A 25,162-nucleotide genomic window follows, 5' to 3' on the forward strand; every position below is an offset into this window, starting at 1 on the left:
CAGCTTCCGGGGCACAGCGCGGTGTTGGAAAAGGTAGGCACTAGCCTGCCTTAGCTGGGCAGCACAGCCGGCGTGACTTTTAACATCCCAGTCAGCGGTGCTGACCAGAGCAAGGCGACCCAGCGCCTTACATGCCACGACCCAGTAGTGGGTCACAACCCACGGTTTGAAAAACACTGATCTGGCTAATGCCTCTTGGGGAGGTGGATTACCTACACAGATGGGAGAGGTCCTCCCATCGGCATAGGTAGTGTCTACACTGACATGCTACAGTGACGTAGCTGCAGCAGTACAGCTGTGCCACTGTAGCATTATGTGTAGACATACCTAAGAGCTAAATTCACATACTTGGAGTCTGTCAAGCAATTCTCCAGCAAAACTAGGTAAGGACAGAGTTAATATTTCTGACATTTCTAAGATTAAAAGACAAATAGACGCACACACAAAAAAGTTTTCTCTCATTTGATAAAAACGTTTCAGGCCTTTATGTACATCAAAAATGAGCAAAAAAAAGGGCATAAGTGCAGGTTTTTATAAAATCCTTTGCAGATCACCTATAGAACAGCTTTTTAAAAATTGTACTGTTATTGGAGTTTCAGCTGGACAATCATAATTGGGAGTCAAATGGAATTTCAATTTTAGTGCATGGCAGGAAAGCTCCCAGAGTCAAGTTAAAAGTGTACTAAAATAGTATGTATTCAGAACCTCACACTGGTGGCTTGAATGATAAAAATGCAGCTAATAAGCTGCTTCCTTTGACCAGCTAATAGAATTGGAAACGTGCAAACGTGATCTGCAAAGGGCAGGGGCGGCGTGGGGTGGGGAATTATTGGACTTATGCTCTTTACTTTTCTTTTGCTTCTTTATGATTTATAAAGAAGGCCTGAAAGAGTCTCTTTAAAGAAATTTTTTTTTTCCTGGTTGTTGTTTTTGTTTGTGTTTTAACATTAGAAATTCAGGTCAAATCTGTCTTGGAACATCAGTGATGACTGGAGAACTAGTGAAATGATGACATCATAAGAACCAAAAGAGTGAAAGATGAGCCAATTGACACTAGAAGAATAGTCAAATTGTTTTGTTGTTGTTGTTGTTGTTGTTTTTGGTGTGTGTGTGTGTGTGAGAGAGAGAGAACACTTATATAACTTCATTGTCTAACTAGAATTTTGGAGAAAGAAAGCTGTAATGGTGTGTGCTCCCCAAACACCCTGAGAGAGAATTAGGCCAGGAAGGCCCAATCAGCCAATTAAGCTGTAAATAGGGGAGATTTAGGCTGTGTGAAGGGCACTAACTAGAAGGTAGCTCACCTGTGAGGGAACAAGCAGTGATTCCATAAAGCTAGGAGGCTAGCCACAGTGAAAGTCTACATGGAGGAAGCGTGCAGAAGTAGCCTCTCTCTCTGAGGAACCTCTGAGAAAGCATTTACCTATCAGGCCTGAGGGAGAAGGGTCTGAGTAGGAAGGCTAGAAAATGAAAAGCTTTGGGAAGCATGGGAGGAAGTATTCCAGGGAAGAGACAGAGTGGTAAGGTAGATGTAGCCATACACTTTAACTGCTTGCTGTAGGGCCCTGGACTGGAATCCAGAGTAGAGGGCAAGCCTGGATTCCCCTACCATCCACTGTAGAGTGGTATTGCTAGGGGCAGTGAATAGGAAGACTGAGGGCTTGTCTATACTACTTGCTGGATCGGCGGGCAGCGATCGATCCACCGGGGGTCGATCTATCATGTCTAGTATAGATGTGAGCAATTGACCGCTAAGTGCTCTCCTGTTGACTCCGGTACTCCACCAGAACAAGAAGCGCAAGTGGAGTCAATGGGAGAGCGTCAGCTGTCGACTTACCACAGTGAAGACACCGCAGTAAGTAGATCTAAGTATGTCGACTTCAGCTATGCTATTCACGTAGTTGAAGTTGTGTATCTTAGATTGACCCCGTGCAGTAGTGTAGACAAGCCCTGAGAGAGAAACATAAGGCATCAGGCATGAGGACATGCTGCTGGTGCAGAAAGACTTGAAAAGACTCCCCTGGTTCGGGAAATGACTGTGATCTGGCTGGAGGGCTATGAGTCATGAAGCAGCTGTACTGTGACTTTGTGAGTGGGAGGAGAGCTGTGTGTTGAAAGACCAGAAAGGGGGTGCTGAACTGGGTGAAGCTAATTGCCAAAAGGAGACTCCACCCAGTGGTGAGTAGAGCACACCCTGACAGAAGCCTTCGGTAGAGATTCCACGCCCACACCCCATCAATAAAGCTCACCTTTTAGATAACATGTGTGTCTGCTATTTGGCTCTGTAAGCTTTTCAAAGTTTGCTGATATGACTCTGAGGGCCCCATGAGATCCCTCCAGAATAGAAAAGGAAGAAGAGATCTGACACTACTATTATTTCTAAGCTAAAAAGCAGGCAAATAGGCTATGAAACTTTCAGAATTTCTTTATATCTTCTAAAAAGGCAAAAAAGGGCATATCTGATTTTAAAAAAATCCTCTGCAGACTATGTTGAAGTGTAAACAAGAAACAATAAAATACTACTTCCACTAAACTCTGTTCATACCCTGATAGTGTCCCTCACCTATCCCTGACAGTTGCATATAAACTAGCTATAGTTTCTGACTCTTCATTGGTGACATATGTATCACAACAGGCTGAATCTGTAGTACAGAGCAGTGTTCTGTGCAGACCTGTACTTGTATCACTGGGATTTAGTGTTTAATTCTAGAAACACGGGAACATAATTTTGGGCGGGGGTGATGTCTTTTTAAAAATAATCCCATTTCTTAATAAAAAAAGACTTATTGTAAACTTATATTTATTGTCTTTCAAATTTAAGTACTTGCACAGGGAAGCTGTTCTTTAAGTTGGCACTACAAGTCAAGAAAGACGAGTTTAAAAACAAGGAAATACATATATTGAATGTCTGTTCATCCTGATTCCTAAAAGGGCATTATTGATTTAAAAATTACTGGTACATTGTGAACAACTAGATTTCTCTACCTATTTTACCAATAACACTGTGTATTGAAATGTAAGAATTTTGTAATGCAATTTGTTTTTCACTATTTATGCTATAAACTTCTCTCATCTTAGACAATGAAAATCAATTGTCTGCCCCTTTTTCCTTATAGTCATTTTCACTTTCTGGTTACTAATATCTTTGACAGGTGATATCCATGTGATAAACTCTGTGATACATTGTCAAGCCATATAATACTGGCATTTATCAAGTGTCTTTGCCATCCTTGCATTCTGCTCATGCATTTATTTCAGCAGGACTACTTCTAACAGTCCAAATCTCTGAGATGCTTTGAACAGCCAACAACATGCCATGAAAATCCAGTCCTCTCAATGAGGTGCATGACAGGTAACATTTGGTCCTGAACATGCAGCAAGTTTAAGGTTCAATAGTTTATGGGCTATTGGAACAAGATATGGTTGCTTAATCCCATTAGACAACTAGGAATCTCACATGTCTACGGCCATGTTTTCACAAGAACCAGTGTCAGTTCTTAGAAATTTTCCCACTGTTGCTGACACTGGTTCAGCTCCATTGCCACTAGCAATATCAGGAGCCCTAGAGCAGATGAGCTGACAAAGCCTTTAACATTGGCTTTGTCTAGAATAGGATTTGAAAGGTGTTTACAGGAGGCAGTTCACTAACCCATCTTCACATGGCAGTGTGCCTTTAACACTGTTAAACTGGTGGAGTTACAGTCTATACTAGGCTGTTAACATATTGGCTGACAAACACCTTCCAAAACATAATCTGGACAAGGCCACTGTGTGTCAATTAGACCTGGGTTTAGCAGTGTTAGGAGATGTTAAAAACAGTGGTGGAAGCCAAGAAACTGTCTATACTAGGCCTCCTACTGTTCCTAGTACTTGATGAAGTGGTATTAACAATGGTGGGAGATGTTTAGAAACTTTTCCTAGTGCAGTCGGTGCTTAAGATTTTTAGGGTCCTTCTTTTTAGTCCAATTGGATCAAGAGGTAGCACACTTTAAAATCACATTATGATGTATTAAAAATTGCTTGCTTTCTAAGGCAATTGGACCCATGGAATTAAAATAGCTAGGCTTTATAGGAGGAGGATATGAAAAATAAGCTAGCAAAATCTTTAAAACTCTCTATTTTAAGATAGTGAATCCGTAAAACATGTGGCATTAAAAACTACACAATGGTATGTATAATGTAGTATAAAGGCTTTACTGGTACTAATGAGTTATGCAAGTCATCCCAAACAAGAGCCATTAATACCATCCTATCAACACACACTTTACTATATGTATTACAGAGAAACTACTGCAAAGGTAAATGTAAGCAATAAGCTTATAATATCCCCAGGGCTTCTAATGGAGAATTAAATAGAATATTTCAAAAATGAAGATGCAGAATGGCAGAGGGGCGGTTCATATATCATTGAAAGACAAGTTTTCTTTTTAAAATGTGGCATCTGTCAAGCCTATGAAACACAACGATTATGAATAAGGCTTTTTGTACATCCAGATGTCGAGATGCCATTTATTAATAAGCCTAGCTTTGCACACCTTTACTTGGCTACATTTGTAACATCATTATTGGCTATACTGTGATATTTTGCCATGGTAGGGGGTTGTGTGAAGCAGCTCCAGCAGGTGCTTGGTGAGGCAAGGTTCTTCAGGAAGCAAAATCTCATTGAGTGCTCCCCATTCTGCAGGGGATAAACATGTGCCGCATTGTTCCTTGGGTTGGTACAACTCGCTCCTCAATGGGCTGGCCTTGTTGTGTGGACTTGTGCAGATGGGTAATAGGGCCATGGTCCCAGTTTCTCTCCACTGTGGGGCAATTTACATCCCTTGGGGTGCTAAGATTATTCCTTGCACAGGGCTTGAACAGCAGGTGAAAATGTACATCCTCCCTGCACACATCTGCTAGTATTTGGTCCTATAGCTTAGCTGTAATGGAAATGTGTTTGCAACTTAAACTATGGCATTTGTTGTTGCAAATGCTACCTGTAAAATAAATAAGATAGAATGCAGCATGCTTTGGGGTCTGGATTGTTGTAGTGGAATTTTAGCAGGTGCACTTTTCTGTGTAGCTGATAGAATTCTTGGATTTCAGATAAAAACTAATTGGACCTAAGCAGAATCCAGATGTTGGATACATATTTTTATTGTCCTGCTGCACCATTTTGCAACAAGGTCTAGAATTTTTGATGTATAGGAGCTGCTGCATTTTTTCTCTATGTAGATTATAAACTGGCATAAGCCAGGTTCTTCCACTCCTGTTGGACCAGACTGCATCAGATTATTTTCTTCAGTGAAAAGGGAATTTAGGGATTCAGAGGCAAAAATTACCAGGATCTGACTGGATCTAGGTGTTGAATCTGGGGTTTTTCACCTGTCATGTTCCAGCATGCATGGGAGCAGGATATTCTTGGTGGAGCCTGAGGCAGCTACAGTTATCTATTTGGGCAGTTGGTGCCAAAAATTGGCAGGATCCCTCTGGAGCCAGGTGTGGATTGGGGGAGGGGGTTGGGGCAGTCCTGTGCCAGACTTGGGAAGGAATTTTCCTCCAGGGCAGATTGGCGGAGGCCCTGGAGGTCTTTCGCCTTCCTCTGCAGCGTGGGGAACGGGTCACTTGCTGGAAGGTTCTCTGCACCTTGAGGTCTTTAAACCATGATTTGAGGACTTCAATAACTCAGACATAGGTTAGGGGTTTGTTACAAGAGTAGGTGGGTGAGATTCTGTGGCTTGCATTGTGCAGGAGGTCAGACTAGGTGATCATAATGGTCCCTTCTGACCTTAAAGTCTATGAGTCTAGAATTTTTTGGTTCAGGAGAGGCTAGACTTTTCTAAGGCCCTAAAATTGGGGGCTTTATGGCCAACATTTTGCTGGGACCCAGCAAGCTCCAGTAACTAGATCCAGGTTTGTGCAGCCCTCCTTCTTAAAGCTGCATTGAGGTCTCTGGATTGTTTCCCCTGTGTGTTTTTAATGGTCTAATTTGGGATCTTAGGGCCAAAAATGAACCGCATCCACCCAGCTTGTCCCCTGGGCAACCACGGACACGCACCTTGCAGGCGGGGGCTCGTGCCGCGTTCTGCACGTTCAGCCTTCGTGCGCTTCGCAGGAACTGGCATGTTCCCAGCCCCTGTCCCCCAGGGATGGAGGCGGCGGCACGGCAGGGAGGAGGAGGCGGATGAGCCTGCGCGCTCCCGCCGGTACGTGTGCACGCTCCCGCCCGGCGGCTTGTCCTCTGTAGCATCCTGTTGGTGGAACATGGCATTTCCCATTCCCTCGCACGGCTCAAGGGCTAGCAGCAGCATGTGAGCAATGCATGGGGACGGGGAGGACCGCACTGCAAATGGCAACGAGCTGGGGAGCCGAGCCGCCAATTGGCAATAGCAGTTGCGAATCGGTAGCCAGCATGAAAACGATTCTGATCAATGCAGATAACCCCGAGAGCAGCGAGAATGCCCAGGGCAGGAGTGAGGCGCAGCAAGTTGATCCGTCGAGATGCACAGGAGGAGGCACTTGCCCAGGGAAAGCAGGGGAGCCCAGTGCCAGAGCGCGCGCGCTGAATCTCACCTCCCGTAAGAGAGCTCCTCCTAAAGAACACAGAAGTGGCCAGAGACTAGTGGTACAGTACATAGTGCCCTGCATGAACTCCTACGGCTTGTGCATAGTAGACAATTTCCTGGGACACAAAATTGGAGACAAAGTCTTGCAAGAAGTCAAAGCTCTGCACCTGAGTGACAAATTCCAGGATGGAGAGCTGGCAAGTCAGAAATCAGGCAGCACTAAGGCTATTCGCGGGGACAAGATATTGTGGGTGGAGGGCAATGAACAAGGATGTGAAAATATAGGCTATCTTCTGTCCAGAATGGATAAACTCATCATGTACGCAGATGGGAAACTTGGGAATTACAAAATTAGAGGAAGACATAAGGTTAGTAACTGCAGTGACGATGACTTGTTTTAAGGTACCCCCTTTTGCCCCCCGGTTTCTAGTCTGCGTTAAATGCACACAACATCTTACATTAAGATTTTTAGCAAAGCCTAGGCACGCTGAGTGGTAATGGACTTTGTTAAGCGAGTCTTTATTTGTCCCGCCTCATAAACTAATAACTTTTCATTAGAATACAATTTACAAACGAGTAGGGATTAAATACTTTCAGGTAACACATATGGTGGCATAGTTGATAACTGGAGGGGGCTGTGAAAATCTTACAATGAAGTGGTTACCGTAGCTACAACATTGTTGGGTTGTTTCTTAAAAGTGAAAATTAAAGCTCTCCGTATCAGATTGACTTTATCACATGCTGTTACTTCCAGAAACTGTCAGAATCCCATGCACTTCATGCCACAACACAAAAAAAACCCCCAAGGAAGCCTTTTCAGTAAATTGGGGAGAGTATAGACGAGGTTCTTAAACTTTTAATTTCCATTAAATTTTCCTACCCCCCAAAACTGTACTAGGTTGTTCCGATGTTGAAACTGGCATTTCTATTATTTCGGGGGACAATTTAAATGACAGTTTAAAGCAAGAAAAGAATGAGATCTTTAGTTTTAAACATCTCATTGAACCACATAAGAGCGTTTATCACAAGGAGCTACTTTTACAAACTGATTCGGGAATGAGGGAGTCTGTCTCCAGATAAATAAGACTTGGGGCACGTTTGTTTTTTAAAGTAACTTTAAATCACCTAGTGGTGGTGTGTGGGTTGAGGGGCATCTCCCCCCTCCAGGAAAAATACTATAAACCCTTGCAAACTCTTCTGCCAGCCTGTATTATTAAGTTAAGGTAATTGCCACGAGCAGGTCGATTAGCACTTAATCTTTCAGCACCATTTGTTTACATTGCCTTGTAGTATGTGACTGTAGTAGCTGCGTACATGCTGAGGGAGAATTCCTCAATGGCGGAGACCACGCCCCCCCGGGGTTTGGGGTGGGGCCTGCTAAACCACAAAACACACCTCCTTTAGACTCGTGGAAATCCCCCCGCCCCCGTCATTCGATCCCCGCTGTGGAGCCTTTGAAGGGCTGAACTCCGCGTAACTCGTTGGGGGTTGGTCGTTCTGAAGGAGGCCACGCCCACTCGGCCCACTGATTGGCTAGGTAAGTCCTGAACCGGGTGGGAGTGGGGAGGGGGCGAGCGTGTCCCTGGGACGGGGCTCCACCCACGTGCCGATCGCTGCTGAGTAAGAACACATTCTGCACGTAGCAGACGTATTATCAGAAAGGGACCATCTGCTGCTTTGGTAAATAAATCGAAAGGGGTTTGCACTTTGCAGGACTCATCAGCTCCAAAAAAGGGGGAGTGATTACGGCCACTAAGGGGGAGTTCACACACGTGGATCACATGCAACCAGATACAAAAGAGCTCCAGAATCAGCAGCCTTCTGGTTAAGCACTTCTGTGTCGGCAAAGGTGCGGCTGGTAGGCGGGAGGAGGGGGAATCAGTTCGGGGTAGTAAGTGCACTCGCTGTGCATTTAATTGTCTAGTCTAGTAACCCAAAGGCAGGGTGGAACTGGAAATCTCCACCGAGGAGAGACGTTGCTGCAGCTAAACTTTCCCACGCTGTCCTCGTTACTAACCTTGCACTCGTTTGCTTCGTAAATTAAAAAGTTGTACCTGCTGGTTGACTCAAGTTACTAGCGCGATTGTTCATCTCCAGCTCTACTGAGCACCGGTTTGGTGCATATTTGACTTAACTCTGGGGGGAAAAAGACCTAATCAAGATGCCTCTGGGACCTATAATGAGATTAGATCTAGAGAAAATAGCTCTCGACTATATTGTGCCCTGTCTGCATGACATCGGCTTCTGCTACTTGGACAATTTCCTGGGCGAGGTGGTAGGGGACTGTGTGTTGGAGCGAGTGAAACAGATGCACTATAACGGGGAGCTGCAGGATGGTCAACTAGCCGGCCGCAGCAATGGCATCTCCAAAAGACATTTGAGAGGAGACCAGATAAAGTGGATCGGAGGCACCGAGGAAGGATATGAGGCCATCAACTTTCTCTTGTCGTTGATAGACAGGCTGGTGATGTATTGTGGAAGTAGACTGGGCAAGTACTATGTCAAGGAAAGGTCCAAGGTAAGAGAGTGGTTAAATCGCTACTTGGGTTTGTAATTGACGCTGGCTTTGTGGTTGCTCCTAAATGTTTAGTTTAGTATTTGCGTGTTCTGGTTTTACCACTGAGTTATAAACTCCCGGCAATAGCACCCTTAGCCTTCTAAACTCCCGAACTGTAGCTATTACTGCTCCCAGATTTTTCTTCCTACCCACCAATTTAAGCAACAAGTAGTTAACACTGTAGATTTGCCCTTTGGAGCACAATGTGTGCATTAGCTGCCAGATCTGAAAGTACAGTAAGTTGTTTATAAACAGTTCCTGTCATGCTTGATAAGGATCCATCCTGTACACCAGAGACGTAATACAGAACTGGCCAAGCTATAGAAGCATCTTCAAGTTTAGTTGTAAAGGGGGGGGGGGGGTGAATATGTATGTTAAACAAGAAAGTTTGTAAGTACACGACATACATTGGTTTATCTTGTCAGATTTCTCTCTTACTTCTCCTAAGAGAGTCTGCTTGGTCACTGTAGTATTAATGTTGATTGCTAGGCAGGCGCCTGGCGGCTCTTTATGTATAAAATGTAATAAATTTAATCCCTAATTTATGCACGTATGTACCAGTACAGGCCACAGCTGAGTAAATAAACAAATTTACAAAGCAATCATTTAGTCTAATTGTCCACTGAGGGGAGACCAGAGCCTGGGTCCCAGCATGGATGTTTTCTGCTACTTGACCCAAAGGAGAAGCTTTATTTGCTTACAACTCTGTCCACCAATGCCTGGCTTATAGTTATAAACACAACTGGAAGGGATGGTAAAGTGCAGCTGAACACTGACTAATTGATCACAACAGACTAGAGTATTCGAATATGGGCACTTTTTAACCCATCCCTGTTTGTCTCTAACTTTCAGAGGCGTTTTGAGGTAGACAGGGAAAGCTATCTAAAGGCGGGGAGGGGGTGATCTACATTTACTTTGCACGTAGGCTGTTCAAATACATGTTTGATTTATTTGGCTGTTTAATACTATCAGATGGATGAAGTGTTTCACTCCAACTAGTTTCAATTCAGTGGTCACGTATCCACTGTTTCATAACTAAAGAGGGGATATTATGATTGATCGAACCATTAGTATCGCCATTATAGGTGTGAAGCATGAAAAGAAAGATCCAGTGCTTTAGTGTTAAGAGCAAGGAGGTATAGTTCCGTGAAAAGAAAGGCATAAACTGCCATTTCAAGTCTCAATTCCCAGTGGAGTTTGAACAGCGCACATGTAATTTAGTTCAGTCAGAGCGCGCTAACTTGGTTTCTCTTGAGTCTGTTTCACTATGGCAGTGATCCTGTATGGGATTACAATGCACGAAATTGTTGTTAATTGTTGAAAACTTCCTTGCCTATTACCTGCAAATTATCTAAGCTATACACTCCTACTCGACTTTTTTAAAAACTTATTTCTTTTAGCATCTCTTTCTGTGGTAGGTGTATTGGAGGATTGATGACATGAAGTTGTAAGATTCTTAAAACATCTAGGAAGAGCTCAAAGTTTAGGACAGGTAGATATTCAAAGTTATCCCAGTCAGGATTTTCCCCAAGGTATTGGGTAAAGGAGGTTGGAGGATCGTAAGCAACTGATACCTAACAAATGTGTGGGTATGCCGTGAAAAATTTTCAAAAATTCCCAGTAATTTCTCTCGGCATTATCTTAAACTAAATTAAAGGGGATGTATGTGGATAGGAGTGCTAAGGTTTCTCAGCAGGGGATGCTCAGTGGGAATAATTCATGAAGGCTACCCCCCTTTGGGGTTTTAATCTGCAAAAATAGTTGAAACGCATCTTTTTTTGCTTAGTTTTATTAAATTGTCCCATCAAGTTGAAGAGTTGGATTTAGAGGGGACTTGGGGCTCTAAACAAGAGTAGACCCAAGTTAACTGAAAGTGTGTGTGGGGGGGGGGGGGGAGGCCGCGAATGCTTGCTGTGAGAGAGGGGATGAGTGATGGAGCTCAGTGTCGGTTACTAATGCTGAAAGTGAGGCACTGCGTTGTTTGGCCTCTAGGGGGAAGAAAGGGGATTTTGTGCTAAAGCTAGAGCCAAGCCAAGCACGAAGGATAATTTTTACCCAATTGCACACAGAGAGACCCACACTGGATGTAACTTATAGGCTCGGGGCAAGTTCTTCTGGGACTCACCTTCAGTAGTGGGAAATTTTTTTATAACCAATCTGTGGTGTTCCCACAGCCCTCAGTGTTTGTGAATCATAGTCGTTATTACTCTTTATGTAATAACTGACTTTCATATAGTATCCTCCAGAGAACTCAACCCACTTTACAAATAGATGCCAAAATATTTATATACATAGATCTTTTCAGCCATGAACATTTTTGAGTGGAAGGTGGCAGACTTTAAACAGTGCATAGAAAAACTACATAACTGTTCAGGACTGAAAGGGAGTAATGTTGTTGTATCTGATTTAAAATGCAGGGAGAATTTCAATAGGAAATTAACAAGAACACGCAGGCTAACATCCCTGTTCTCAAAAAAAGGTGCTGTGGGATTTTTGAGGCTCACAGGTAGCCCTTGTTCAACATCTCCACTGAAATATGGTAGCTTCAGTAAGACGGTGCCCGCTTGCACTATACAGGGTTGTTGACTCAGAGGGAAAGATTTCCCCCTTTTGAATCACCATAATAACTATCACGGCTTCGTGCACTACATAGCTGTTTCTTGGAAGTCTCCCATCCAAAATCAGGCCCATCTTGCTTTGTCTTGTGAGATTTGGTGAACTCACCAACAATTTGGTGACAACAATTATTTTAAATCTAGATATATTTTGACTATGTACTATATTGCATCCTTATTAAAAGATGCTTTGAGTTTTTGGATGCTCAAAAATCTTTAGTAGACTAGGCATGAGTTTTTTGTTTTATATTTTTTTTATCAACAGTCTCAGCATTTTTCAGTTTGACATGTTATAATTACTCTTTTTTTTTAGGCAAACTGGCATTTTGTGGGAGTGGGGTAAGTCATGGGGGTGAAGAGGGGAGGGGAGGAAGGGAGGGTCACAGAAGGTGTTTAACAATCCAGAACAATTTGTGGTGGTTTGTTTTGTTTCCCCCTCATGTAAACCTTTAGCTATGGGATAAGTATTCTGATTGTGGAAATGAATACAAGTATCACAAGACTGATAATTATTTAGAAATCTACTCCTTAAACTTTACATTGGTAAAGTTATAGCTTATTCAATTAAACATGAGCCTTGAGTATTGATGGAAAGGAATTGCTTAGACTATGAGTATGTGTACACTTACAACTGTTTCAACAGCACAGATCCTGTAGTGCCTCAGTGTAGATCAAGTGTAAGTCCTTCCATCAGCATAGGTAGGCCATTTCTCCAAGAGGTGGGTGACCTAGCATTGTCTACATCAGGGATTAGGCTGGCATAGCTATGTCTCTAGGGGTGCAAATTTTTCACATCAGCTAATATAACTTCCATCAGTGCAGGAACGCCACCTCTCTGAATGAAGTTAGCTATGCCAATGGAAGCTCTCTTGGTTTACACTTGGAACAACCCGTTCTTTTAGGGCTTGTCTACACTGGCACTTTACAGCACTCCAACTTTCTTGCTTGGGGTGTGAAAAAACACACCCCTGAGCACAGCAAGTTTTAGCACTGAAAAGTGCCAGTATAGACAGTGCACCAGCACTGGGAGCTACACCCCTCATTGAGGTGGTGGGTTTTTTTTGTTTTGTTTAGTCCCAGCGCTGTGCTGTGACTACACAAGCCACGTTAAAGTGCTGCCGCGGCTATTCTGGTGTAATCTGCATAGTGTAGACGTACTTGTAGGGCCTGGTCAACACTTAAAACTTAGGTTGAGATCTATAGATGAAAGATGTATTACTGCCGTTGCTTTTTTTTTTTTGTTTCGGTTTTGTACAGGGAGCATTTTAAAACTGCAAAGCAATAGGTCTGTTCAGCATATCCGTTCACAATGAGCAGGTGTGCTGTTTGAACATTCCTTTGTGTACTCCCAAGCTCCATTCACCAACCAGTGCTAGTGTAGAGAGACGCAACCTGCATTCCCTGTGCTGCAAGGGCAGCTATGCTCTTTGGTTCATCTGTTGGTGAAGAGCATGTTGCGATTCCACCTTGCCCTCTGGTTTTGCCAGGGAATGGCAGCTTTACAGTACAGCTGTGGCCCCATAAGAGTCCCACCAACAATGGCTCTCCAAGGAAGGCACTGAATCAGACCATCACCTGGCTGATCTGGCTATGACCCCTCAGTTAGTTTCTGTCACTCTGCCAGAAGATTGCATACACCCCAAGAGAACAAGAGCTCTGGGCACCTTGCACCCATGCAATTATGGTGGAAGTTTTCATATCCCACTGAGAAGCACTTCATCAGAGACACCACCATTACTTGGTGTGAGTGTTGGAGGCTGTGACTGTCTCTGGAGGCCTGAACTCGCAGAGGCAAGTGAGTTCCACTGACTGTAGGAAATTTTGCAACCAGAAGTAATCACAAGGACTCAATTGTATTTAAGAAACCCAATGACGTTGTTTTATACAGAGAGCTCAGAACCCAACCACTTCCAGACAGGCCCCTGGATAAATGAAAGTGCACGGAAACATCTTTCGAAAATCTGGGCAGTTCATTTAGGTGTCTTAATGAGGTCATATTCTTTATAAAGGGTGACTGTCACTGGGAAGCATATAGCAGAGAGGAGAGAACCACTAGCATTTTTGTCTGTGTCTGAGTAGACTCTCTTCCCACCCCTTCCAAACCTCTCCATCCATGTCGTCATCCACGGGGGAATTCAAGGTACTAAAAGAACTTCAGTCAGTCCAAGTAGGCACCTTCATCCTCTCCAGCACCAACCTACGTGAGCCCATGCTACCTTTGCCCTACAGATGGGAAAGTATTTATTTAATCTCCAAGATTGGGTGGTGTGGCCACAGCTAGCAGGTGTTGGCTGCAAATCTGGGAGGATCGCTTCCAGAGCTCCCTGCCTGGCAGAGGCCCGAGAGTCCTAAGGTGGCTTCTGAAACATGGCCTCCAATGTAATGATTTCTTGCTGAGATGCCTGCTGAACTCCCCCATCCCACTCCCCGCCCATCACAGGGATTTAAGGAATGCATGAATCTTCAGAAGCCAAGGTGGAGGATTTTCATCAATAGTCTTGTAATTTTGGGGGAGGAAATATAGTTTTTGTGTGTGTCTTATATTAAAAAAAACAAACCTCCCAGCAATTTTCTTGTTTAACATTAAAATGCAAAGTGAAACCCCTCAGGTTCTGGTTACAAACCTAAGGAGCAGTGTAACAGTAGGTTGATGATCAAATTGCAGAGGAACACAGGATGTAGAAATATAATAGTTTATTATATGTTACAAAGGATTTTTATGATAGTTGCGCAGGAGCATGCCTTGCAATTAGCTTACAATGGAAAGTCTGATGAATACTGCCATCCAGAAGAACTATGCATAATTTTTCTTTTTTTTTTTCCTAATCAAATGCACATGTTCTGGCATAATGGTCAGGTTCAAATCTGCTCTTCTGGATGAGTGCCAGAATGCCCAGTGTTCAACAGAGTCCAGAGCCATTGGAATTGTAAATACAACAGACAAGTCATTTTATGATATCAGACTGAGGAATTCAGCTTTGGCAGAGATCCTAGAGCAGTTGCCTTGGATCACTGTCAGAAGTGCTCTTTATATCTGTGTTTGTCAAGCAAGATTAGTTAGCCAGGTTAATTATACACAGGAATGGGGATATTTTTCTTGATAATCAAGCATTAAAACAAAATAAACTTTGGTATATTTACCCTTATTTTTGTTCTGACTCATTCTGGTCAGTGACTTTTTTTTTTTTTTAAACACTTCTTCATTGAAATGAGTATGCAAACAGTATCTCAGATTCCTGCTCCACCTAGCAGGACTTTGATGTTACCGAGAGAGGGCCTGATCCTACAAATAATTATGCATTTGAGTAACTTTACAACTTAGAGTTCCTTTGAATGCCCTTTAAATCTGCACTTAGGCATCTAAACAGTGGATCTTTGGGCTTGTCTACACTGCCAATTACAGTGCTGAAACTTTCCTCACTCTGGGGTGTGAAAAAACACCCCCCTGAGCAATGCAAGTTTCAGCGCTGTAAAGCACCAGTGTAGACAGTGCTGCCGCGCTCTCAACTCTGGTAACTATTCCCTTCACAGAGGTGGTTTTTATAGTGCTGGGAAAGCTCTCGCCCAGCGCTAGCGCCACGACTATACAGCTGACATTTAACATCTGCTGTGTAGACATACCCTCAGTGTCTAAAAGCCCAAGACTGAAAATGTGGCATACTATCAGATTCTAAATGTAATGTACCTGCAGCCTGATCCAAAGTCCACTCAAGTCAGGAATCTTTCCACTGTTGTGTTCAGGCGGCTTTGGGTCAGACTCTTAGTCCGCAGGATTGCTACTGCCAATTCATCTTTTCCTGTGAAAAGGAAGTTTGTAAACCACTCCGTGACCTTTCCTGTGGCCTTTGTCAGACACCATCCATATGCTTTACTATCCTAGTACAGACAGGACGATAGATAACAAGCTAATCCATTCAGGAATGGGAAATGCGGGTGAACACTTGAAGTGTAAAGAACAGAGTTGTCAATATATCCTGAGGGGAACTCAGTGAGAGTGCACATGCATTAGAGTTTGCAGAATCGGGGCCAGAGGAAATACAATGTAAGGATTAGTTTATTTTATCCCATTGTAGCCTGGAATTCAACAATTTTGAAAAGCTGTATTATTACTCACTTTTCATTGATGGCAGATGGTGAGACATCTGAAATCCAGTCATGGGCCACTGGGCCACTTTCTGATTTTTCCATTGCCATGTTTCAAGCTAGGATTAGTCACATCAGTACAAGCCGTCCTGTATAGTGGTGCACTGATGTTCTGCTGGGATGTAACTACACCATAAACAAGCCTGAAGTATCCATGCCTGAAACTCCATCGAAGAGTTGCTTTTTTGTGAAGGTGCATATAGCCTGCTAGTTGGCAGCATAGCTCCTGTGGAACCAGAGCAGTAGAGCTGTCGGCCTGAACGGCTACAGGAGTGAGAGGAATCTTTCCTGTGGATTTACGGGGTCTGTGGGATTGCATGGCAGCATGTCTCACCCCTTCTGCATCCCCAGATGCATCCATAATTTTCTGGAAACTCTGCAAGATTCGCCTTGTGGACTTTCCTGACCTCACACCATTCCACAGCTGTGCATTTTTCCATGCAATGAGATAATTTTCCCTTAGCTGTTAATATTTCTATGCAATACGTTTAATAACTCTCATATATGAATCTCCTTAGCATTCAGCTGCAATGAACTGAAAATGCATGGATGTTCATTACATTGAGGTAGGAGAGCACATATACTGCAAGGTAAACCTGTTTGCTGGCATAAGGAATTCCTTGTGCCTAATTAAGTTAACAATTTACTCTGGTGACATTTACTAAAGGAGTTGATTCCACAAGGTAATAAAGACATTTCCCTTCCCCACCCCCTTCAAAATTCATATGCATGGTGGTTTGCTGGTGCAGAGATTTTATGCATGACATTATCACATCAACTCATCATAAGGGTTCACATTTTACATCACGCACAAGTGGAAAATAATGATGGGGATTTCATCCTAAATTCTGGCAGAGGTTGAGGCCCTGATCCGGCAATCCTCCTGGGTGGATCAGTGTGCCTGTTCAGAGCCCCATTGATGCTAAGGGTTGCTTTTATGAATCCAGTTGCAGGATTGAGCTCTTACCCTGGTATAATCAGACATGATTACCAGTCTCTGGTTTGGTCTATACTTAAAAATTATGTTGGCATAGCTGTGTCAGTCAGGGATATGAAAAAACCATCCCCCTGACCGACATAGCTATTCTGACAAAACCCCCAGAGTAGGTGCAGCTATGCCGATGAAAGAGTGCTTCTGTCAACATAGCTAATGTAATTTTCCTACATTAGTTGGAAGTTGGTTTTCCTACACCGACAGGAAGAACTCCTGTCAATGTAGGCTGCATCTACACTCGGGGGGGGGGGGGGGAAGGGCACTATGCTGGCATGGCTATGCAAACATGACTATGCAAGTATAGGTTCTGTAGTGTAGACATACCCTCGGCTGAGCAGCCAGAGCAGGGGTGTTGCAGGTCAGGGCTCTGGCAGAGCAATGGAGAAGTTCTGATGGGCAAAAATGGTGACTTTTTTCAGTTTGTTAACTGAGCTACCTAACATGACTGAAAAGCTTTGTTAGGATGCCAGTTATAACACTTGAGGCTGTGTTAGCTGGCGCTGCTGTAGCCTACATTCCCCCTTAGAACACAAGATGGCCAGCTGAACGTGGCTTCAAACATGCTAGCCTGCAACCTCCCTTCTCAACCATGTTAAGCTAACTTGACTGAGTTGACACAATTGAAGAAAACACTTTTTACCCATCAAGAGAGGGCCTTTGTGGGGACTCTTCATAATGCCTGAGCACACAGACAAATTCTAGCCATAGTCATTCTTCACTTTGCTGTGAAATAAATTCCCCTTCAAAATGGGTGGGGGGGGGAGTGAGGAAGGAGAACACCACACAATCCAAACATGGATATAGTGGTGATTATATTAAGTCGGTTTGCTAAGCAGATAAGGACATAATTAGTAGGCAGTGATTTGTTACACACTTTTATAGGGGTCTTCTGAACAACAGACAGTAGACACTTTTTTTAAAGTATGTGTCCATGCTTTTTACTTGATTGAGTTTCCCTTCCCCACACCATAATAGGCAGTGGCAAGTTGCCAGTTGAATGCTGCCTGGTCTGCTGTGACACTCACATTACAATAGGCAGCCTGTGAGATTAAGCAACTCAGTAAGGGAACTCTGCAAGTAACAGTTACCAGCTTTAGATTCCTGGAGAGAGGTGTATATACCAACAAGAGTGAGTGTCACAGACCTGGCTCGTATTTAGCATGACCATAATCCTTCTGTGATCAAGTGTAAGACTAAAACAGCAATGTTAGCAAGTCATTAGCAGGACAAGACTCTCTCTAAGCTTCAGTGAAAAAGTTTTAATGGATCAAAAGAGGAGCCTTGTTTTTAGAAAAGTATTGAAACTGCTTTCAGTACCTGTGCGCTCTAGGTGGTGGATGGCTCATTGCAAGCACATGCCTTAACAGGTTTCAGGGTGAATAATTGCTCTGTTACTACAGGATATGTTGTTGTATGATACCTTGGAAATGGTTTTGGTTGACATAACATTGCTATGTGACTTTTAAATAAATGTGGAAGGGTGTAGGCCAGAAGTAGCTCATCTTTTCTATTAGACAGAAAAACAATGAAGGAAGGGAAAAGACGAAGGCAGCTCATGCAAACCAGACTACATCTTTCTGTCTAAATGAATCACAGCCATGGCATTTTGTCACCAAACCATCTCTGACTGTGTTCCCTCAAGCTATTTGGCAGAGCCCTAAGTCCCATTTCTCCTGCCTCCGTTCCCCCACTGTGTGTGTATTGGGGGGGGGGGGGAAGCTTTTCTTTGTAATAGTTTTCTATCTCACTGTATTCTGATAAGATTATTAAACAAAGAAATGATGCCAGGCAAAACTATTATTAGAAGCTAATTAATGCAAGCGATTTTGTCACTATGATTCAAAACCAAAATCTGAAACAGATTATACTGGACACCAAAGTGTCCCCATAAACCAGGTAAATGTTAAGCATTGTGAATGCTAGAGATGCCACCAAATCAGCATCTAACTTCGCTGTCCTCTTTAACTTTTACTTGGCTCAAATTACAGAAATATTGGCCTAATATATGCAAAGACCTTGCCACAGTTCTGAAAATAAAGATCTGCTCTGATACAAAACTCTGCATGCTTGAATTAGGAGTTTAATTAAGTCTTACAGTGAACACAGAAATAGTTTTGCATGCTTCTTAGTAGCAAAAGGACCAAATTACATTTGTAACTTAGGGTACGTCCATACTACCCGCCCGGGTCCGCGGGTAGCGATCGACTTCTCGGAGTTCGATGTATCGCGTCTCATCTAGACGCGAAATATCGAACTCCGAACGCGCTCCCGTCGACTCCGGAACTCCACCACCGCGAACGGCGGTGGCGGAGTCGACGGGGGAGCCGCGGACTTCGATCCCGCGCCGTCAGGACGGGTAAGTAGTTTGAAATAAGGTAGTTCGAGTTCAGCTACGCGAACGTAGCTGAACTTGCGTACCTTAGTTCGAACCCCCCCCCCAGTGTAGACCAGGCCTTATATACTGATTTGAAGGTCGTGCACTAGCCCTTTTCTGGGTTTTGTTTTAAAAACAGTCTGTTTTCATTCCTCTGTCCTGAAGTCAATAATGATTGTTGTATCAATTTTAAAATCTTGCTTATTGGATTGGATTGGTTTTGTTCGGATTTGAATGTTTCTGGAAAAAAAAATCAATAAAGAAGTATTTTTAAAAGGTTCAGCCTAATTCAGCAAAGCACTTAAGCATATGCTCAAAGACTCTCTCTCTTTAAAATCAGTGGGACTGAAGCATGTTCTTAAGTACCTTGCTGAATAAGGATGGTTTTCTGGATTGGGGGTCTTAAATAAGTTATGAGGAAAATCTTGCACTGTTTCCCCAGCGCTCCCCCCAGTGTGTTTGTATCCACCACTTGTCCTGCTTAGGTTTTAAGCAGGGACCATCTGAGAGGGTGGGTGGGTGGATTTTGTACCTATTGTTTTGTACCTATGGACAGTGAGCCCTAATTTCTTCTGGGTGCCACTGCAATCCAAATAATTTCTCACTGTCTTTGCGTCAGGATGTGTACTTGACAGTGCCTTGTAGCATGCACATCTCACATTAAAATTAGTAATAGCATTTATTCCCCAGTAGTGCCCACAGTACGCTAGGCGCTGTCCAAACACAGCAGAAGATAGTCCCTCATCTGAATAGTTCACAATCTAAGGCTCTGATCATCCAATGAGCTCCATGCAGGTGGACCCTTGCACCCACATACAGCCCCATTGACTTCATGTGGGAGCAGGGGTCTGCCCGAGCAGAGCACATTGCAGGACTGGAGCCAAGAAAACAAGCAGCTCATAGAGGTGAGGGGCTGGCAGGCGAGGGAGGGAACAATCAGAACACACACACACACACACACTGATTTACATTAATAAAACCAATATCAATGGCTGCTCAACCTGGCTGGTGGTGTCTAATTTGTTGTAGGCATCCTGGTAGAAGTGGGTTTTAAGAAGGGATTTGAAGGAAGAGGAGGCAGTGGCTGCAGTTGAAGTGCTATAATGTGTCCTCACGCTAAGGCATGTAAATCGCTTTCTGCCAGCTGGTAGATATAAATAGAACAGGCTCCCCTAGGCTATATTGAATTCTGTTCTTTCCAGTATTCACCAATATTTCCCTTTCCTTAATGGATTAGCTTTTCATCTGTCTTCCTCTGCGCCATGCCTGTGAAGCATATACATGGCTGCTGAACCAGGCCAACAGGAAAGGTCACTGAGTGGTTAAATATTTTACAGACTTTTTTCACAGGAGGAGGAAGAAGAGAATTAACAATGTCAGTCCTGCTGGCCAGGTATATGAATATGAATGTCAAGGTTGCACATTTAACATACTCTAAATTCATATTTAGGCTCCTGAGTTAAACAGGCAGTGTCAACTTAAGCCACACTTCTGATTTTTAAAAATCTACTAATTTAACACAATAACTAGGACGACTGTAAATGATTAGAGCAATGGTTTTCAAACTTTTTTTGTATTGGTGATCCCTTTCACACAGTGACCTCCTCCCTTTTAAATTAAGAATGGGAGGGATTTAATTTAATGAGGGCTCAGGGCTGTCAGCCTTATGGGGCCATGAGCTCGTGACCCCCATGTAACCACCTTGTGATCCCCTGAGAGGTCACGACCCCCAGTTTGAGAACTCCTGAATTAGAGAAACGTTTGTTCTGCTCTTTTTCTCAGTTTTTGTGCATTTGCTGACCCAGACTTATTTGTCTGTTTCATTGCTTTTCCTGTATAAAAGTGATTATTATTTATATTACACCACTTGGGCTAGCGGGGCTCATGCTAGTAGTCTAAAAATAGTCGTGTAGATTGTGCTTTGAAGTTGTATCTTGAGACAGAGCTTGGGCTCTGAAGCCCCAGGGAGGGAGGTGCTGTCTACAGCTATTGCTAGCATGGGCCCCACTAGCTTGAGTCTCTGGCTGGGACTGGGAGGCTTGCTCCTGCAGTCTCCAAAATGCGAGACATACCCATAGGCATCGAACCTGCAGACATGCTTGTGTACTTAATTTTAAGCACATGGGCAGTCCCACTGAAGCCCTGATCCTGCAGGTTACTCTGCCTGGTAGATTGCTGAACCTGTACAGAGAAATTTGCTCTCTGAAAACCTCCCATAACCATAGTTACAGAAAGGTGTATTTGGAACCATTGTGTAAGTATCCAGAAGACAGTGCAATGGAGCAGAAACAGTTTGGCTAGCATGGGTGTCATGCCGCATGGGTGTCATGCCACATTGGTACTTACCCTGCTGCTGTCCCACCTAGTAAATTACCAAGGCTTTTATTTTCTAGTGTAGATATGCAGCCAGAATTTATGGAGTAGCAGTCCTTGCTGTCGTATGGGAATCGGGCAACCTATGTTCAATTCTGGACTCTGAAGTTGGCTTGCAGTGTGAATTTGGGCAGCTGCCTAACTTCTCTGGGCCCTGGTTTCCCCACCTGTAAAATGAAAATGATAATGGGTTAACAGCCTTTATGAATCATGTTGATCTCCAGATACAAAATGCAAAAGTACAAAGTATAGTTAATGTAGTGCTGCATGCTGAGGGTTTGTTTGTTTTGCACTGGATTTTTTTTTAAGTCCTGGTACTAGTATAAAAATGTGTAGACAGGTGTTCATTGCAGGGTGGTGGTGGTTTGTTCGGTGGGTTTTTTTTGGTCTAGTCTAACCCTAGTGTGGAGGCAGTTATGCCAGTACAGTAGAACCTCAGAGTTACGAACTGACCAGTCAACCACACACTTTATTTGGAACTGGAAGTATACAATCAGGCAGCAGCAGAGACCAAAAAAAGAAGCAAATACAGTGCAGTACTTAAATGGAAACTACTGAAGAAAAAAAAAAGGGAAAACAGCATTTTTCTTCTGCATAGTGAAATTTCAAAGCTATATTAAGTCAATGTTCAATTGTAAGAACAACCATAATGTTTTGTTCAGAGTTATGAGCATTTCAGAATTACAAAAAACCTCCATTCCTGAGGTGTTTAATTCAGAATTCTACTGCATAACAGTGCCTTATACTGAAATAGCTTATTCCCTGTACCATATGGGGATAAGCTGTACTGGTACAAGTGCATTTATACTGGTATAACTGTGTTTACGCTAGGAGGGACTGTACTGCTTTAACTCTAATAGTATCTACAGAAAAGGTCTTGGAGCTGAAAGACTAAAATTCGTCCATTATTTAGAGCACACCATAAATTATTTCTGAGGGTAATTTATCAGTGGTAACTTTAATGGGTTTTACCCATAAATGTCTGTTTATGCACAAATCAGTGCAGGCATGAATGTACTCTTAGCTAGTCGACTTTCAAAAATGTAGAATTAGCTTCATTCCAAATTTACAGCAGGGATAACCGGTCTCATCAATTAGCTTTAATTTAGTGGTACTGCTGTGATAAATATTTGTGTGCCATTCATCTGTGTTCATGCTGCTCAGTAGTGTTTGCATAGCTTCAGAAGCCAAGCTGGCCCTGAGAATTTTGGGATGAAACACAGATGAGTTTTAGGGTTCCCTCCACATATAATTGTATGATTTTTAAATTCCACCAACTGCTCTGGCCCCATATACAGGGATCGTAACTGTGCTGCCAGAGACAGGGAAAATTCCTCAGATGCAGAAGCAGCATAGGATCAGTGCAAGTAGCCCTACATTGCCTTCACTCAGAAGCCCTGTCATAGGAGGCATGGTGGGGGCAAGAAAGAGGGATGTCTGGGCAGAAAGGTCAGTAGCCATAGACTCAGTATTGTGAGAGGGTCTGGTCTGCAATATGACGCTGGGGCAGCTGTTGTAAGTTGGAGTAGCCGGAGCCCAAGGTCCCCTCAGCAGCACTGAATTGGGGTAATGCAAAGATGGCTTATTTATGCATACAGTACACCACACTGAAAGTCCTCCAGGCAGTATTACCATTTCCCACAGCGTCCATAAGTCAAAAAGGGATACAGGCTTGATCTTGCAGTCCTAACACAGGCAAAATTCCCATTCAAGTTTTGCTTCCATTAAATCTATGATGAAGCCCTATATTGATGTTCTCGAACAGAGACTAAAATATATGCAATTACTTTAATTGTTTCTGGGGAAGGCATTACTTAGTATATCAAAGTCTCTGTCAATATTTCTCTGGGTGATTAAAAACAAAATGGTAAAGATCTAAGTGGTGACAGGGAACTTAAGGATCTGTGACATTATCCCCCATGATATATAAAACCACTTGATTAAAAACTTTAAGGAGATTTATTTTCTGCTTTCCATGCCTTTATTCCCCATTGACAACTGAACTTAAGGGGAGACTCTTTACAGTTTTCCTTAATGAGCTTGCATTTATGAACTTGTTTTTCTACAAGGTTGAGCTCTTGGTCACGGTCTCTCTTGTGGCTCATTACAGAGTAGTCTGTATTGAATGTTTGATGCTTTCTAGTTAGAATAGTTCATCCCAGCTTTGTTTCTAGACAATAAAAAATGTAATAGTATGGGGGGTTGGATGATGGGCTGGGGGTGGGGTGGGGGAGGAGAGGAAGATAGAGGTTTAAAGTACAAGTAGAAATGTTCTAAAAATCTATTTAGACCGTAGTCTCTCTTTTGGTATCTAGCATTAAAAGAATATATATATATATATATAATATAGGAAATGAAAGTGCGGGAAGGAAGGAGGGCTTTCGATAAGAATCAGAAATGAGAAGTGCGTTGACTGTATGTACTGTAAGTGTGTGTTTCCTTTCTTCAGCAGTCTCTCTGTGAAGTGTACTCAGGAGTAAAGTTTGTGTTTGATTGCCGATACCCTCACGCTCTGCACGTAGCACTGCCATTAAGCCATCATCTAGCTGGCCAGGAGCCAGAACTCAGTAGTTAAGGGGCGGGCTTCCTAAACCGAAACAGCTTTTATTGGTACAATGATGCACCAAGCCTGTTTACATCTGCTAATTGGAGACTAAATCTGAATATCCTGACTGAAAGTAATTAATTGGCTATAGCCTCATAAATTTCAGGTTTTATGGTGATAGCATGGTTGCTCTCAACTTGCAGTAAGTTAATCCATTCTCAAACTGTACTGCCTGTGGGCACATAAAAAGAACACCAACTGAATAAAATTTCAGTATAAAGAGAAGTTTAAATTGGAACATAATTTTTAAAAAAAGCCACTTTTCAGTATTGTAGAACACAATCTATGTTCCATGAGCAGTGGGAAATCAGAGAAATGTTAATCATAGCAAATATAAACATATGTGGGTTAAGGAGCATGACAACGCCCTTCTTACATAAGTGAAGATTAATTATTTTGATAATTAGAAGAGACAAGGGTGTTACTGTAAGCAGCATTATGACCTATTGTCATAATAATCCATACAACTTTGGTTTTATTTTTTTAGCTTTCAGCATTTTGCTTTCTCCTGAAAACACAGAGTTGACAAATGGTACCTATCCTTTGCAGTTGGAGAGGACCACCAATATTAAGAGATGCCTCTTGGCCTCTATTCCACACCTCATCCTGATAACCAGCCAGAGCCTGAAAGGCATCCAGATTATTCTTATCTGGACAGTCTGCTTCCAAAAGCTCAATCATGTGAAGAACAGATTGTTCGCACTATAGGTCCTGGGGAACCATGATTTTGTTATGAGGTATTAAGAGCTCCCTAAGCCCCATCATAAGATCATCCACCAAGGAGCTCTTTCTGTTTAAGGCAACATCAATCTATGATGCAGCTACCTGAAAAAGGATTCCACATGTCTTGAAAGTTCACCATGGACTTCTTGAGAAACCATCAGCACACCAGTCATTACAATTATTCAGCATGATGGTAGCCTACAAGTAGATGGTGCCTTGGGCAGCACTTC

The 25,162-nt window shown here is 43.0% G+C and overlaps 1 protein-coding gene across 4 annotated transcripts in view; it reads left to right on the top strand.

The window, feature by feature from the left end:
- Positions 1 to 6,299: 6,299 nt before the first annotated feature.
- EGLN3 (egl-9 family hypoxia inducible factor 3) overlaps positions 6,300 to 25,162 on the top strand; it is a 35,041-nt gene continuing 16,178 nt past the window's right edge. For 2 of the 4 annotated variants that reach the window (XM_045016512.1, XM_045016513.1), the window contains exon 1: positions 8,404 to 9,066. In XM_045016512.1, the coding sequence (XP_044872447.1) occupies positions 8,710 to 9,066 (357 nt within the window). In that variant the 5' untranslated portion in view covers positions 8,404 to 8,709. Of the gene's footprint in view, positions 6,917 to 8,128; positions 8,229 to 8,403; positions 9,067 to 25,162 lie in introns of those variants that run through there. The other 2 variants (XM_045016514.1, XM_045016511.1) reach the window with 2 other exon arrangements.

Source organism: Mauremys mutica, chromosome 4, assembly GCF_020497125.1.
Source record: "Mauremys mutica isolate MM-2020 ecotype Southern chromosome 4, ASM2049712v1, whole genome shotgun sequence".
Lineage (NCBI taxonomy): Eukaryota > Metazoa > Chordata > Testudines > Geoemydidae > Mauremys > Mauremys mutica.